This window comes from Antennarius striatus, chromosome 14 (genome assembly GCF_040054535.1).
Source record: "Antennarius striatus isolate MH-2024 chromosome 14, ASM4005453v1, whole genome shotgun sequence".
In the NCBI taxonomy this organism is placed as follows: Eukaryota; Metazoa; Chordata; class Actinopteri; order Lophiiformes; family Antennariidae; genus Antennarius; species Antennarius striatus.
Window position 1 is genome coordinate 9,444,764 of NC_090789.1, and position 16,916 is coordinate 9,461,679.

The 16,916-nt window shown below is 40.3% G+C and overlaps 1 protein-coding gene across 1 annotated transcript; it reads right to left on the minus strand.

Moving 5' to 3' along the window:
• Positions 1–406: 406 nt before the first annotated feature.
• On the minus strand, positions 407–14,276 carry mfsd2ab (MFSD2 lysolipid transporter A, lysophospholipid b). The gene is made up of 14 exons (XM_068333615.1): positions 14,079–14,276; positions 11,713–11,838; positions 10,584–10,708; positions 7,260–7,383; positions 6,496–6,574; positions 6,222–6,397; positions 6,007–6,097; positions 5,629–5,747; positions 5,299–5,382; positions 3,673–3,756; positions 3,431–3,543; positions 3,198–3,341; positions 2,302–2,478; positions 407–2,219 (listed from the first exon to the last, which is right to left on the minus strand). The coding sequence occupies exons 1-14, from the start codon at positions 14,166–14,168 to the stop codon at positions 2,165–2,167; spliced, it is 1,587 nt and encodes a 528-aa protein (XP_068189716.1). The 5' UTR covers positions 14,169–14,276; the 3' UTR covers positions 407–2,164.
• Between the last annotated feature and the right edge of the window lie 2,640 nt (positions 14,277–16,916).

The following is a 16,916-nucleotide window of genomic DNA, read 5'->3' on the forward strand; positions in this document are numbered from 1 at the left end:
CGTCGTGTTTTATGGTAGTGAAAAAAGACCACAGTTCATACTCTCAAGGGATTTAAAGGGTCATACCAATTTCTCACTTAAGACAATTGGAAGGCATGTCAACATTTTAACTGGGATTGTACATATAGACACAGTGTGATTTGTGATGATTCGGAGTAAAATAGAGTAATATTTTGACTTGTACTTGTACCATAAATTCATTCATTTTCTGCTTTCCATTATTTTTTGTAGTGACAACTCCTGACACTAGATGGCAGTAATACAGCGCAAATAATCCCCATGACGTCACAGAATTAGGTGTGTGGATGTAGAGAAGACCGAAGAGAAGGTGGATGGATAAATTGAATAAACTGACTTGTGCTAGAGAAATATTAAGTCAAGAAATGTTGAAAACACATTCACAGTATAATTTTTTAGTATTTATTAACATTACCCTTGGCATTCTTTCTTAAATAACTGCGGCACAGTGTACATTGATTCATCTTGCTTGCAGCCACAAATACCAAATATATTTACAGGTTTAAATACATTATATACATATGTAGAGGAGGCATGTATACAAGGCGTCTCTGTGTCCCTGTGGGATTAAAGCTCACAGATTTGGCTACAGCCTCCTGAGGAAAGTTCACTGAAAGATCCATAAGAAACTAACACCAACACAAAGAAACAGGATGTGATCAGCAAGATGTACAATTATTACAGGCTTAGCCAGAAGAAAGTACAGTAAATGAAGAAAAATTAAATATGAACATTTTCACATTGGCAACCCAGTTGTCAAACAACATGTCAAGGATGTAACACTATGTATAACATATTGAACTGTATGTACACATTTTCATATCAATGATATGACACATGTCAACCCACACTGTTTGAAAGGACTAGGATGATCACAGAGCATTATGGTTGTTCCTTCAATATACATATATACAAAAAATACATATTCAAAAAACACCCAAGGGAGAAAATAATCTGTATCCAATCTACATGTGTCCCTTTTTGAATGCATTACAACCAAATATAGAAGTGTTGGCCACATTGCATTGAAAGGTGTGTGAATGTTTTTATCATTTATGAAAGCATTCTGTCATCACACTTTCTTCTTGATGAAACTAATTCAGGTGGAGCATTTTAGGCCTTTAACGCCATATGACGTTCCAGCAAAAGAATTCAACAAGTCAAATAAAAACTAATAAATATTTAAATAATGATCTCACTAAATTTATCCTGGCTGTAGCCACAGCTACACTCAGTGTCAAGAAAATCAAAAGAATTTAGAGGAAAGAAAGCATTTCCTCTCTTCAGTAGCTGTCTTTAAAAAAAAGAGAAAAAGCTGGATAAATAATGCAGTTGCTTTATGTTTGTCAGAGACGTGAATGCTTTTAATGTTGTAGTGGTTTAAGTATTGCGACGGGAAAAAAAGAAAAGCCCTTGAGAGGACTGCCGTTACTGACTGGTCACTAGCACCTAAATCACATTAATACCGGTTCTTTACAAGTAAAACACACAAAACCAAAATGGTGGGAATGAGATAGAAACGAGCCGAAGCATACTGCCTGACTGATACGAAGTAAACTATATCAGTGTAAAAATACAAAACATTTAAAAATGTTGAAAACACTTGCAGAGTCAATGACTCAAGAGAACGTAACTGACACAAGTATCAAGTTTCTTTTCGAATGGAACCCCAGATGGGATTGAAATTAAGACAGTTGAACCACTTGTGTAAGTTTCTCTTGGTGTTTACATCTCAAAATCATCAAGCTGTTGTTTAATGCTCGAGTTCATAAATGTTCTACGTGTTATTTACGAGGATGGACGCATTTCAGCTCCAGTAAGTAGCACCCACAATGGCAACACTGACCAAATATGCTTCTATAACATATCCTAGTTCTGTGAAATTTCCATTGAGAACACTATCACACCATAATGTGAATTTTGCACAGTACAAAAGTAGCATGTTTTACAAAAAGTAAGGCTTTTTGAGATCTAATTTAAAGTAAAAAGTGGATTTTATGCCGGAAAAAAGTTTCGCAGTCTTTAAACAGTAGTAGTCCGATGACACGAGGCAGCACCCGTGTGATCTGACAGGCCCAGGTTTGTTGGTCCCGCCCAGTGCAAAATACCATGAGATCACCCGAATGGTTTCTGGATCTAGAGTGACCTAGATCATATTTGCCATTTCTGTGGAGTCTGTCTCTGAGTCGGCCTCGTTTTCCCTGCAAGAGAAAATAAATTATTCACTCTGTGTTTTGCTTCACTCGTGTACACAAGAGTCAACTCCTGAATCGACAGTGTTACCTCTGTTCCTGCAACAGTTTGCGGTTGCCTTGCCTCCTCTCCTCATTAATCGGGTACGAGTACAATATGCCCAGGCCGATGATGATGAGAGCCACAGGGGCGGCAGAAACCAACAGTTTTAATGTTAAATGAACTTCCTTTGGTTGTGAGCAGCCTCTACTGATGTAACCTGCAAAACTGAAGAGGAATGTAATTACGAGACCGAAACCACAAATACTTCATATAGATTTGCATTGCAGGGGAGTGATGCTGAGGAATGTTATCAACTATTGTTGATACTTTTTTAAAAAAAATTTCTTAGATCAAGGTCTTGATGAGAGAGCATTAGATCACTTCTCAAAGGCCACAACTGCTGTAAAGTCACTCATGTGATTCTACAGCCTTACTGTACTTAATCGAATGGAAGGATTTCTTGGCTTTGATGTGGGATTTGCATTCTGCAAGATTTGGCTTAGCCTTAATTTTCTTTTTAAAAAAATCAAAGAACTCCAAGACAATAAGATACCTTACAATACAATGTCAATGTACAAAACCCATCGGTATAGAAGTCTTAGAGATTTTCTGCATTTCAACATACCTGGAATTTTGAATACAAACATCGTCCACTTTAATTGAAAACAATTATAAGTCTTTTTTAGTAATGTAAGTAGTCACATCACACAGGATCACCTTCTGGTTAAAACCCAGGTGACCAGAGGTCAAATCCTCCCATGATGTCTTTGACTTACAAAAGAATGAATATTTGCTACTCTTAAAGTTAATTAAATATTTTATGTGCATCTTATTTTGTTCTCATGGATTTGGGTAAAATGTTAATAACATTAAAGTCGAATTTTAGAGGTATGCATCCTATGAGGTCAACATGCATGGTCATGTGTGTTTAAGAGAAAACTTACTCTAAACTGAGAGTGGAAATGCCGAGGGAGACTCCAGAGGCGAACTTGGTGAAGAAAACATAGAAGGAATAGAATAGAGCTTCGTGGCCGATGGAGTTGGGGTTCTGCACTTTGAAATCGTCGACAACATCTGGCAGCATAGACCTGCAAAACACAAAAATTTTGAGTTAAATTGTGCGCATATTTCCAATAAGGAAACAAAGAGAAAAACAAAAGGATAGTGGAGGTTTTACCATGGCAGCAGGAAGGCTGCAGCCACTCCAACTCCAGAGGCAAAAGAGGCGATGTAGGTGACAATGAGGCTGCTCTTCACACACACCACCATGATCATGAAGGGAACCACAGACTGGAAAGAAGAGAGACAAAAGATTATCCATCATTTACAGGTTGACATCCAGAATATAATCTCTTAACAACACCTAAAAATGACTTTATCTCCACTGGAAATAAACATGGACGAGGTTGTGGGCCTTACCACGGTGCCAGTGTAGACTGCAGTCTTTTTCCCAAATCGAGTCAAAAACCACTGCCAGAAGGGAATGGCCAGAGTAGCAGAGACCTGAAAAGAGTAGATGTAGTTAACCAGCTGTCTCGTTGTCTGTTAACATACTAAAAAAATTCTCGGAAAATTTTTTAAATTCCAAAAAAAGGCCCCTCATTGCATGTCAACATGAGAGGGGGGTCCTGTGTGTTGTGTTACATAACGGTTCAGACACGTAAGATTAGATACATTTGTTCCCTCACATCTGCCAAGCATAACAGCGTCAGTGGAAGACAATATAGTCTCTGTGGCTTTTCCCTACACATCGTTGACCTCAGTGTGATGCAAACATCACTGCAGGTCGTCCTGCTCCTGTACGGGTCGCCCAGATCCGTTTGGCCACTGAACCTGAATGTTTGACTAAAGTAAAGATAACAAAAAGCTGCCTCTCAACAGTACTCTCCCACCTTCTCTCATGATATGAATGAAATACTAAGCTGAGAGATAAAAAAACCCACGCATCATGTCCGCCTGGCTTCAGTCGTGTGTGTTACAAAAATTACAAAAAAACCCCATTATTGCTTAAAAAAAAGTTTTGTGACGCTTGTCACAATAAGGTTCCTTGTTTCTTCCATATTTAGGTCATTTTTGTGTTGCGTTAGCAAAATGCGTCACTACTAGGAACCCACAGCGAGCCTTACCGACCTTCCTTCAGTCATCAAACATGACTGTCAGTTGATAAAGACAAAAAGTTTCTCTTGGCTTTTTTCACATTTAGTTTCTTAAATCCTTTAGATGACACCCCATATGAATGGCAAATCCATAAATGTCTCTTAGTTTGATTTATTTAACAAATCTCTGTTCAAATATGATTTGACTTTTCATCAAATTCCTGAAGGTGAGGATTAGGACCTCTTAGCACCGATTCTGGGTAACTGTAATTCCGGGTTTCTGTCAAAGCTGCACTATTGAAGTCATTTCATTAAATAAATGGACTTGAACAAAAAGTATGCTGCCTTGACTCTATAATCCTTTCCATAAAGTACAAGATCAAACTGTAATCTTTTCAACCTGACTAACACGGACGTTCTCACCCTGAGCATTTGTTCTGTTTGAATGACAGAAGGCATATCTATGGATTGATTAAGTTTCACACCAGTCAGAATGTTGGATGTATAAATAAGCATCGTGTGGAAGAAGTTGGGTTTTTTTTCCCAGAGAGAGACAGTCAGACAGACAGACAGACAGACAGACAGGGAATGAGACGGAGACAGAGAGATAGAAATAGTTGAATGGACAACAAAACATGTCTGCTTTGCTCTCTGTGGGAATGGGATGGCATTCAGGCAAAGCAGACATGGATGATGGAAGTGGGCAGCCAGGAGACACTGTTTCTCCCCAGGCAGAGACTGGGCCTGTAAGTGAAGACAGTTTATGTGATCGCCCTGGGAGGGAAGCTTTTGTCTGGGGCTAATGGCTTAGCTTATTCCACACAAAGTGTCTGCTCAAGGTTTGATACGCCAGGGGGGGAAATGTGGTCATTACTATGGAAACAGTGCACCCATTTGTTTGTCTGAAAATGCCACCTGTAAATGTGTATGTATGTGTGTTTGTACTCACCATGATCACCAGCAGAATATTCTGGAAGTCATTCCTGAAGCCGAGTGTGGAGCTGCAGAACAGGGCAAAGTTTCCCTCCAGGAGCTGCGGGACAAATCACAGAGTCTCAGTCATATTCTGCGGCCTGAAAACACATGCATCGGCCAACATCGCAGGCGCTAAGTAAACTGTGGCCGGGCACGCAGACCAACAAGACACTGCCAACATGCAACATAAGATCGGTCTCCAAAAAGCAAACAGAAGGTGGTCAACAACCGAACAGGTGAGGCTGACATGCTGTGCATTCATTAACTACACTCACAGTTAAATGGTTTACGTCTTTATACGCACCATGAAAGCCAGAGAGGTGAAGAGGAAAACTGTGACTAGTTTGGCATAGGGTCCATGCCCCATCACCAGCTTAATCCCCTGGAAGAAAGACATGGGCTCCGACCTGGGACGCGTGGGCTCTGGAAACGTGAAACAAATGAAACAATGACCAAAAATAAGCGAAACGTTGCATCTGCTCAAGTAGGTTTTCCTGTTGTTTTTTATTTTAAATTTCATTTTACATGAGGAGCTGAACCCAAGCCACCAACATTTTCAGGGGTTTTTATTATTAGAGACACACAATGACTTGCAGTTCTCTTTATATCCTCATTTTAGCTTGGAAGAAGAAGAAGAAAAGGAAGGGAAGACTGGCATCTGAATAACAAATAAATGTCTTACCTTTTTGTTCTCTCACACCAAAGAAGAGAACAACAGCGCAGAGGACGTAGATCAGGCAGATAACACCGGAGGCAATCATGTAAGCCACTCTCTAAAGAAGAGGACAAGGAAGATCTTTAGCAGATAGCATCGGTGTTTCTCACTGGTTCATCTTTGAACTGTAACATTATTAGTGTTTAACGTCAAACATGTGACGAGTGAGTAAATGTGTTTACAGTGTGTTCCAGGGAGATGACCGGCTCTGTGGCATTCAGTTCGTCAGGCTTTGAGGAGTTGATCAAGTCCAACACAGGGTCATCCGGTCCAGGAAGGCAAGGAGCGTTCGCCATACCGACGATCTGGCCCTGGATGGCCGTACCCAGGAGGGTGCCGAGCACCTCGACCGTCATCCCTGGTTGGAGGGAAATATGGGAGACGTGTATTATTAAAGGAGCGACCTGTCGGAAGAGTTCATGACAAACAGTTTTACATGCTGACCGTGACACTCACTGTAAGCCGTGGCCGAGTCCCTTTCTTTCTGCTCGGAGCTGATGAACATGGTGAGGGCAGAGTATGGCACATGGAAACACTGTTCAACCAAAGACAAAAAAGGGGAAGAAGGTGAAAAAAAGAACTCTTAATCTTGTCACACAGGGACGTACAAAATGTAATTGTTCAACATGATGGGGAAGTTTGTTTCCTTCTCATTCTGGAAATAGTTAGGCAAACCTCCTGGCTCTGACCATGTTTAAGAATATCAACCTACCATTACTTGTAATAATTCATTGATTACAGTATTTTTCGCACTATAAAGCGCACCTAAAAGCCTTTAATTTTCTCAAAACCTCATAAGTGCGCCTTATATTTGAAAAAAGTGTTGAAAGTAGGCCATTCATTGAAGGTACACCTCATCAAATGTGCCTTATAATCCAGTGTGTTTTATAATCCAGTGCACTTTATATGTTTGTTTTGGTTTTTTTTAGATAGACCATTCATTGAAGGTGTGCCTTATAATCCAGTGTGCCTTATAGTGAGAAAAATACTGTTAAGAATTTACAAACAAAATATTACAGTAAGATTCTTTGTTATTCCTTGTGTTGATCAACTGCAATATATAATTTAATCACTTCTTTTTGACCCCAAAATAATAAGTAATGTATTATTAATAATACAAGTGCAGAAACTATGTGCAATAGAGAGTCATGGGTTATTGTCCAACAGCAGGAAACATCAAATCAACACGGAGTGAGAGTGTGTATAGATGTCGTGCTCACAGTCTGGAGGGTCTGGAAGGCGCAGTAGCAGAACAGGTACCAGATGACTTTGTTGTTCTCAAAGGGGGGGACGTACCAAATGAGGAAATATGTAAGCACAGCAAAAGGGGTCGACAGCAAAATCCTTCAGATGGACAAAAGAGGGAAAAAGAAGGAGAAGAGACGACAGCATTAGTGGATGAAAACACGACCACTGAAGCGTGAAACAAAATTGTGAACAAATTGTGGATATTAAACATTCTGTCAATGCCAACACGTCTTCACAAGGATTCTCACTATCAGAAAGGGAGTTTCTGATGTTCACATGCATGACAGATTGAGTTTCCGGTACGGCTGGAGACGACAGTGATGTGAGGGAACCTGCCAGACAAGGCAACATTTGAGCCTGACTTTCACACACACACATCTTCCCATGACTAAGAATGAATTCGTTCTGTGCTGCAAATAAAAGTGTGTCATTCTTTATACATGTGTCAAATATCTTAAAAATTATGAGATCATGATCAGGAAAATAAAATAATTAATAAAAAACTGGAGCAGAATTTCATAAGTTCCTCCCTTATTCCTGTGATCTGATCTTTACTGTGCAAATATAGAATTGTTGAGATGGACCACGCCTCAGAAAAGAAGTAGAACAAAAAAAAAAAAAGAAGTCCGGCTTGTGAAACAGGAAACAGCATTAGCATCAATCGTATCACTCCTTCACCTCAGGTGACACATCCTTATCGGACATGAGGGGGAAGTCATTAAGATACGATTCAACTACCAAAAGTGTGCGATTGTGAAAACCTTCGTCAACAAAGCAGTGACTCATACTTAATAAAAAAAAAATTCTAACTACTTTTCACTTGTAAATATTTCTATCAAACAATATTTGCTTCGTACAGGGAAGTGTAGAGAAAATAACGCTTGTCCTACAAGCGGCGGAGTTAACGACACAGATGTAAAGACTGACTGGGAGTGGTGCAGGCGTGGTGATCAAGTCAAAGCAAGTGTTTTCTAGACAACGTGAGATGGAATTCTTTTTTTTTTATAGTAAATTACAAACTGTACTTGATTGAACTCGTTTTTCTCATGCACATGGAGTTTGTAACCAACTCGCAAACTGCAGTGACAAAGAAGTCCATATAAGCCCCTCTGTGAGTCACTGAAATAGCTGTGCTGACTAAAGGGGGATGGAGAAGGGTTCACCTCGTAGGTGACACCCTGATGCCCATCAATCTCAACCAAGAACTAGATTTACACAGCAGTCACTACATTCTTTATTTCGGGCTGGGTGAGCAAAATTAAAAAAAAATGAAGTTAGGCCTTGAATGAGGGTTTCATTTGTTGGCCCTTCAATAAAACTAACTGCTTCATGTGATGTTTATGTGGGGGGGGGGAAAGTGCAATACTGAGGTACAACGCCCACATCCATAATTACAAGACACTAGATTTGGCTTTGAGATCCTAAAAAGGCAGTCAGATTTTAAATAGTAATTTCAACCTTAAATACAAAAGACATTATTTTAAGTGACCATTATTTTGGAAATAAACCTGTAATCTGTTAGCCAACCACAATAGTAAAACCAATTCAACAGTTGAACTTTTGTAACCTCCCGGATTCCACGGCCAGCCTTAAAAACCCTAAGGGCATGTCGGATATGATATCTGACACACCATTGGCTCATTTTTGTGGTGTGTTGTGGGCTGGACCAATGAGAGGCCAGCATGACTTGATCTACCCTCCCCCACTTCCTAAACACGGAAATGGAGCAGCGATTCCTCCCTACGCTCAGACAAGCTCACTCATATCCTCACATCTTTTATGACTTAACCGCACACAATGTTACTGAGCATGCCAATCATTCCTCCATCCTTTCTGCACCTACGCCCACATCCACTCCACAGTTCTTCAGAATACACTGGTGAGACACACCTCACTTTGCAAGAGTGGCTCGTTTTAACAGATAACATCAGCATCTTGATATTGACTGATAATTACAATAATCTGCTTTTTTTTCTACTCATAATAAACACGCAAATCTACTGTAAAACGTGACACAAGTTTTGATTGCTAGCATTGTAAATCTGTGAAAATGCTTAAATCTAGAAATGTATAGTGTTCATATTATACATATTAACTTACAATTTATCAGTGCAACTATTATTGTCTATTATTGTAATTACAAATCCTCCATGGCGTACAGGGAAGTTATTTCAACACATTTTGCAAATCTGTAACTACAAAAGCTTGATTTCATTCACAATGACACACATCTCACATAAAGGGGAACTCATCTGCATTCTAAATTTGTGTTTTGTACATGTTTTCATGCACACAACACACACACACACACACTGCACTCAATATCAACATAAGACACTGAAGATGAAACCATAAGGGGCATTCAAGACTGAATTCATTTCCATATTGTGTTTATTCTTTTACACACTGAAAAAGCAACATGGGATATATTACTTTTAATTAAGCAGACACCAGATGGAGATATAGGGAGTTTGTCCTGCATATCCCCATGGTGTCATTCTATTCACATCCAAGACCCTCTGGGACAAGGTGCCTTATCAAAGTGTCAATTTCTCCCTAGTAATTCACTTCGTGTTCCCAAAAGACTAACATGACAGCAGTTCAAAAATAACCCTAGCATGGAGTGGAGACTACTTATAACCTGCACCATACCTCTCGCATAGCAGTGTAAATTTCCAAGAAGGTCTGTACAGTATATCTTTTTAGACTATGCAAGGGCCAAAGTCTAACAGTCATGCAATATTCAAGAAAGTCCAATAACTCAGAAGTGATAAAAACAAGTAGCCTGCTTATAGGTTAGGGCGGAGATGTAGGGGAGGTGAAGCTGAAAAGAATAGCTTTACTTTGAAAGATCTCTGATCCCAGGCCTCCCACTCCCTTACCCCAAAAGTGTAAAAGTTAGACTATTTGTTCTGGGGAATCACTCAACTCAGAGAACAGAAGAAAAAAACCTGAAACCTGAAGTCCGTTGCATTTATTTGTTCCACACTTTTGTCATGCTTTTCAGTGGATTTCATCAAGGTCTGTAGGCAGAGCAGTGTGTGTGTCTATGTGTGTGCTTATTTGTATGTGTTTATGTGGCAGGCGTTGGTGGTAACCATGTGTTTGCGGCATGACAAAGTAATGCAGTAGTAATTGCATCATCATGAATTACTGTACTGTACAACCAAATGGGAATATTCCTCTTACAAAGTCCTACCTCTGTAGTAACTACATTCAACAAAATGTATATGTAATCAATCATATTAATCAATATTCAATGCAGCTCACAGTTCCTAGCAGGAAATTCAACATACCAGGGCATCATGCGTCCGAAACGTGTCCATCGGCTTCTGGAGACCAGGAAGCCGACCGTGGGGTCCGTGATGGCGTCCCACGCTCGGCCAACAAACAGGATGATGGACGCGTAGAATGGATCCAGCTGGTGACGGAGAGGACACAAAGATTAGTACTGATGTGGTTGTAAAAGGGCGATTCATGTTAGACAGCACAAAAACATCACACATACACAAATTCCTAACATAAAAATATCATTCAGGGCACAATACAGTATCATTCCTAGAATGACGGACTGGCGTGAGCAATCTGACATATCATGCATGGCCTGAAGTTGTGTCATTGAACTGTTGAGCAATTTGCTGACGCTTTGAAACAGATTAAACTGGCCTTTATGGTGAGTAGTTATCAGCTTGTTGTAAGGTGATAGTCAAAATACAGTACTTGGCAGGAAACAAGTCAAATAGCGAACGTGCCCCTTGCCAACTCTGCCCGTCTGTTGGTTATCGAGCGCTGAGCTGAGGTGACAAGTGAAAGCGAGGAGGGATGAAGGCTCCACTCCCGTCAGTTTGCACCACGCTGCGTCATCCAATCAACTCTTCATCAACAATCTGCAGCCGGACAAAACTGAACCCTGAGAAACAATTGACTTACACACTGTTTTGAAATTGACCGTCAAATTAGTGTCAGAATCCATTAAAGTCCGTCGGCTTCACACCATGCTGCCCCTCCTTCTCTTTTTACAGGACAAGCTTGTGTAAGCCTTTTACTATCGAGCAGCTCCATCCTGGAGTCAATAATGGAAACTATAGAGAAAGTTTTTCCACCTCTTCGTTTTTCCAAGATAATCACCTCCTTTGTTGGTGAGACTTGGCAGGCACAGTGTCACTATGTCCCATGTGTGCCCTCATGGGAGAGGTGCCTTGAGGGCACACATGTAAAACTCCTTGTCCTCAAGTCTGTAAATGCCACAATATACAGTATACTGTGGCAGAACACAGAGTACTAGATGGACAGCAGGGGGGGAGCAGTAGGATCCAATTCCCGCTAAGGTGGTCCTTTGGCGGCAGCGGGGCATTTATATTTAACCCTGTGTTATAAAAGTTACACAAAACATCTGGACACATATGACAACTTCAGCCAACTCACCTGAGCAACATCCAGTAGGTAAATCTGCAGAAAAAACCCAAGAGCACTTCCTGTCATCTGGTAGGGCGCTCCACCGATGGCATAGCACAGCTTGTTGCAGATTGACAACCTGTTGCCATGTTCATGCTGAGGACGAACAATAAAAAAAAAAAAATCATCAGGTTAAGTTATGCACTCCATTAATCATAAAGTAGAACCAATGATGAGAGAAATTTATACATTGGCAGACATAATTCTGATTACTGTGATGATTCCTATCATATAACCAATCAAATTTATATTCATAAGTATATTACAAACTGAAATTTGTCTACAAACATTTTCAGTCCTGACCAGGCCCAAGCCCTTACAAGTATAGGGGAGGTTTATTCTGCAGCAATGACGACAGCACATTCATTGTAATATGGTGAATGCAAGTCCACATTATACAGTTCCATACCTGGCAAAAAGATAACCATCATGTGGCTAATTTGGCAGAAGTTAGGGACAACCACATGAAAACAAGAAGCCCGTGGTCATTAACAAGTACTCATTCTTCTCCACTGACTTCACTGTGGATGTAACAATTTCCTAAGCAGACGATGCCTCCAATAGGAACACAAATCTCTGTTGTGTAGTGCCAGGTCATGACAACACCATGCTGTCAGACACACCTAAAGTCAGGGTGACAGCGTCTTGGCAACAGACTGAACTGGCTTCAGATCCAAACAGACGCCTGCCAGTTTAACCAGGGTTCTGACCACAGCTGGCCACAGAGGGATGAAAACACACCCTCCTCCCAGGCCAATCAAAAGTTCATGTTTGATGCAGCATAACGGAATCTAATTTTAAGCTTTAGACATGACAAAAGATGGCATCATGAGTGTGTAAATCACAGACACGTTTCAGTGCTCCTCATTCACCTCATTGGCATGTGATGAAAGCAGAACCTGTTTCATCCATCACGCCACAGCACAGAATGTCACTACGACTATTTTGATGAACCAACCTGCTGGTACATCCAACCAAGCCTTTTGTTAAGGTAACAAAAAGCGCGCTGAAATACTAACCTACTACAGTCAAAAGAATTAAAGCGGTTACTCGGATTAATAGATGGTATTACGAAAGTTGCTGATTTAATCTCATCAGAATGAATAGAGTCACCACAAGAAAGTTGTCTCTTCCAAAGACGTGTACCATTCATCTCTTGCCAGTTGTGTTGTTATTTTCTACATAGGTGTGTGATATATGCACCTGCAGTAGAAAAATGTGTGGTGGCAGTGTTACTTCACATCCTCTGCTTTACACATTTATACCAGAGAAGGAACATGCCTGCTGATATTTCACGTTTGTTTTATGTAATTTAATGATGTTTCCTGAACGTGGCATGATACCTGACTACCTGTTACTATTACTACTAATGAATCTACTTGTTAGCACCAGTGCGAGCAGCAATGACATGTTATCACCGATATGCAACACACACTTGGGAAGACACACACACCCTTGTGTGTAGATAATGAATAGGAGTCAATACTGACTGAAGAAAGGGGGCATGTCTGATCGTCCGGCTGACACGTCGCCTCGCTGGGTGCTCCCTGCTACATCCACACGGGAATTACCCGCGAACGAGGGCTCCAAATACCACATTTTCTATATTTACCGATAACCAAAGATGGACTTTTAAATTAAAAAAAAAAAAGATTTAGATTTTGTTCAAATGGTCGTAATTTCGTGTGGCCAGAGGTTTCGGTTTAACTGAGCCCCTGAACGCAGCACCAGAACACCGTGTTGTGGTGAGTCTCAACCCCGAGCCTGAACCTCACAATTCCCGATTAACTGCAGTGAAAATGGCCGTAAAACTGGAAACGGCGACTTCAGACATTGGAGAAACAATTATGAAATTGTAATTCTAACGAAAATTTAATATAAAAGAGGATATTATCGGATCTAATGTTAAAGCAGTATAATTTTACTGACAATCTAAAAACTGCGACTCACATCTATAAGGTCTGTTTCATTTAAACCATTTGAAGAGTCTGTCGTGAGGACGGAATAAAGGCTGGAATAACGTTAATTTGACATCTTAAATTAATTTATGTATTCAATTTCATTTTTTTACCAACGATTTCATTCATTCAACAATGAATTTAGCCACCATTAAGGCGTATTTCGGTCAACTCCAGTGAAGATTTACGACAATGAGCACCCCGCGTCTCAGACGACGTGAACGAACGTGACTCACGGCCTGGAAATGTCAGACATGAGCTCCATTCATTCAAATCCTCAAACCAGCATGTTTCTACGTCTTGTGGAGCCTGATGTGGTGATCGATGAATGAAAAAAAAAGAAAAGAATTATTATATTTTGAATTTGAATGAATTTACCTTCCTGGCCAGCTTGATGGCATCCGAGCTGGGCGGTTTATTCAATAAGCTGGCATTGGAGTATTGTTCGCCTCCTTCTCCTTTCGCCATAGTAGAATATCTTCTGTCTTGGTTTGGTCACAGAATTGTTAGAAATATCAAAAACGGTCAGATCTGTCGTGCTCTACTATCTGTTAGAAAACTGAGAAGACGCCGTGACAGAAAGGCTGGCTGTAGTAATATTCAGAGTTCCCCGCCCATTGCAACGTGCAATTCACCCCATGTTTGGCCCCGCCCCCCTGATGGGCGGGGCACTGCGTGGCAGCCGCGCGTGCGTACCCGGACGTCCATATCATCAAGTCGCACCCGCCAAACTGGAAAGATGCAGCCTGGACGGAAGGGGTTTCGCAAGAAATTGTGCGTTATCAGCTTCTCTTCACGTTTTGATGATTCAAAGAGAAGGAAGCTGGGCCGTCGCTGCACGTGAATGTACCTATATATCTATCTATCTATCTATCTATCTATCTATCTATCTATCTATCTATCTATCTATCTATCTATCTATCTATCTATCTATCTATCTATCTATCTATCTATCTATCTATCTATCTATCTATCTATCTATCTATCTATCTAATTACGCTTATCCTTGCATAAAATTTATAACACAAGTGAAATTGTTAAACCACAGTTCTACTGTACTTGCGTTGCTCTGACTTAAAGTCATAAGGCTTTTTAGGGCTAATCCAATATTTACTTGATGGTTAAGTTAAAAGCAACCCAATGTGGTTGTTTTTGACTTGGAGTTTATGGACAAATTCATGAAATCTATAGAGCTTTTACATGTACAAATAGGTTAGCTATTCCAGTTGGTTGTGTCTTCACAAACATAAGAAGAGCAGTATAACTTCATCGCTGTCTTTTATCCTCTCATTTTACTGTACCTGGACCCTGATTGTTGTTTTGTGTTGACACATTTCTGCTGAGTTCCATCATTATGACAGCCCATCATTATGACGGCTGACCCTGATCTACGGTCAGGGTCCGCTCTGATTGGACCACAACAACAAGCTGCCAATCTCAGAGCTTGTATTTTTGGTGAAGCAATGTTACTTTGATATTGTGGATTAGAAAAATATATTACAATCTAAATGGATCCTCTGTAAAATATAGGAGGTCGATAAGAGGGAAGTTTTTGGTATGGTACAGTAGGTAGATACACGCACATGTCCCAGGAAAATGAATCAGGTGACCACCCTGAGAAGGAGCATGTGTCGCTTCACTATCTTCAGAGAAAGTGTCACATGTTGTATATCTATAAACAAACAGGATGCCTGCTGCTCCTGTAGCACCAACATGTCCGTCCTGTAGCCGTCACGTGTGGTTCTGCTTTTTAATTTTACAGTCCTTGAATTTCAAAACAAATACTTTTTGGTCCAATTCAGAAATATACTTTTCTCTATTTTAACATTGATTTTACATTTATATACACAGAGGTCAGGTATTTGACATAAAAATTGCATTAATGCAATTTACATTTAACACTGTGCCAAAAAAAAAAGACATGCTTGAGTTCTTAGAGGAATGTGGGTGAAGTGGTTCAGTATTATGACCTCAGTACCAGAAGAATTTAAGCTATTGTCAACTCAAATTCAACTCAACTCAAATAAAAAATTTTTTTTTAAATTCCACTAGTCATCTCCTAGTTTAGTTGAATTTTCCCCCATTTTCTATAACCCAATATGTAATATATTTTACCAGCTCTTAACTTGTGTTTTTTGTTTGTGAATTTGTTTGGACGTGTATTTGGGTTGGTGTTTGTGATCCAGCTCTTTCAAGGATGATCACATGACCTTTAGTTCTCTTTGGCAAAAGTAAAAAGTGGCTCCAACTTGTTTGTTTGTGTGGTTCTGCTATCTCTGGTCAGGTTTTCATTTGAACCTTGGCAAGTCCCGCACCCTGCTGCCAGCTCAAAGAGACCACCTTCCTCCGGGCTGACCATCTCTGAAGACGGTTCAAAATGACCATTTTACATATTTTAATATGGGCAAGCATGTAGTCTGGGTTTAAAATAGAAAGTTATACAAAATCCCTCATGTGGTGGAAGTAACAGCTAATTTTCTCATGTGGACAGTCAACAGTGCTACATGTCTGCCTGGGTCAGATTCTGACTGAGGTATTTATTTGCTAAGTGTGTTCTGCACTGACCAGAATCTGTATATGTATGTGTTCCTGTTTTAGCTGAGCACACATACCATTAATGATGAGTTTGAATAGTCATCTGTGTGCTGCCAGGAGCTTATGGATCAGACCAGACCTATAGATATTTACAATGTTTATCCTTGCCATGCAGTCGCAGTCATTTCCATCCTCACAGAGGCCTCCCCTTGCTCACACACACACACACACACACACACACACACACACACACACACACACACACACACACACACACACACACACACACACACACACACACACACACACACACACACACACACACACACACACACACACACACACATACAGTGTATCTCTGAACTTAAATACTGTACAGACATTTGTTTGCACACACCGAAAGCACATACTACTCGATGAGGAGTTTTCCCAGCTACAATATTAAACATCTCACAGTGAAATTATGATCTTGGCAGTGGTGACTCAGGTTCTGATCAGAAGTACATATAATGTGTGTCAGTAATGGTGCAGACAAATCAATGTGTGTCAACATACTGTAGATAAGATAAGGCATTATGGCCTACCGAAGCTGTGTTGGTAAATATGGGTGACGGTCTTACTGTGGAGAAAAAAGAGCGTCTTTTCAGTTGTACACTCCATAGCAATATGTATACAGTAGGT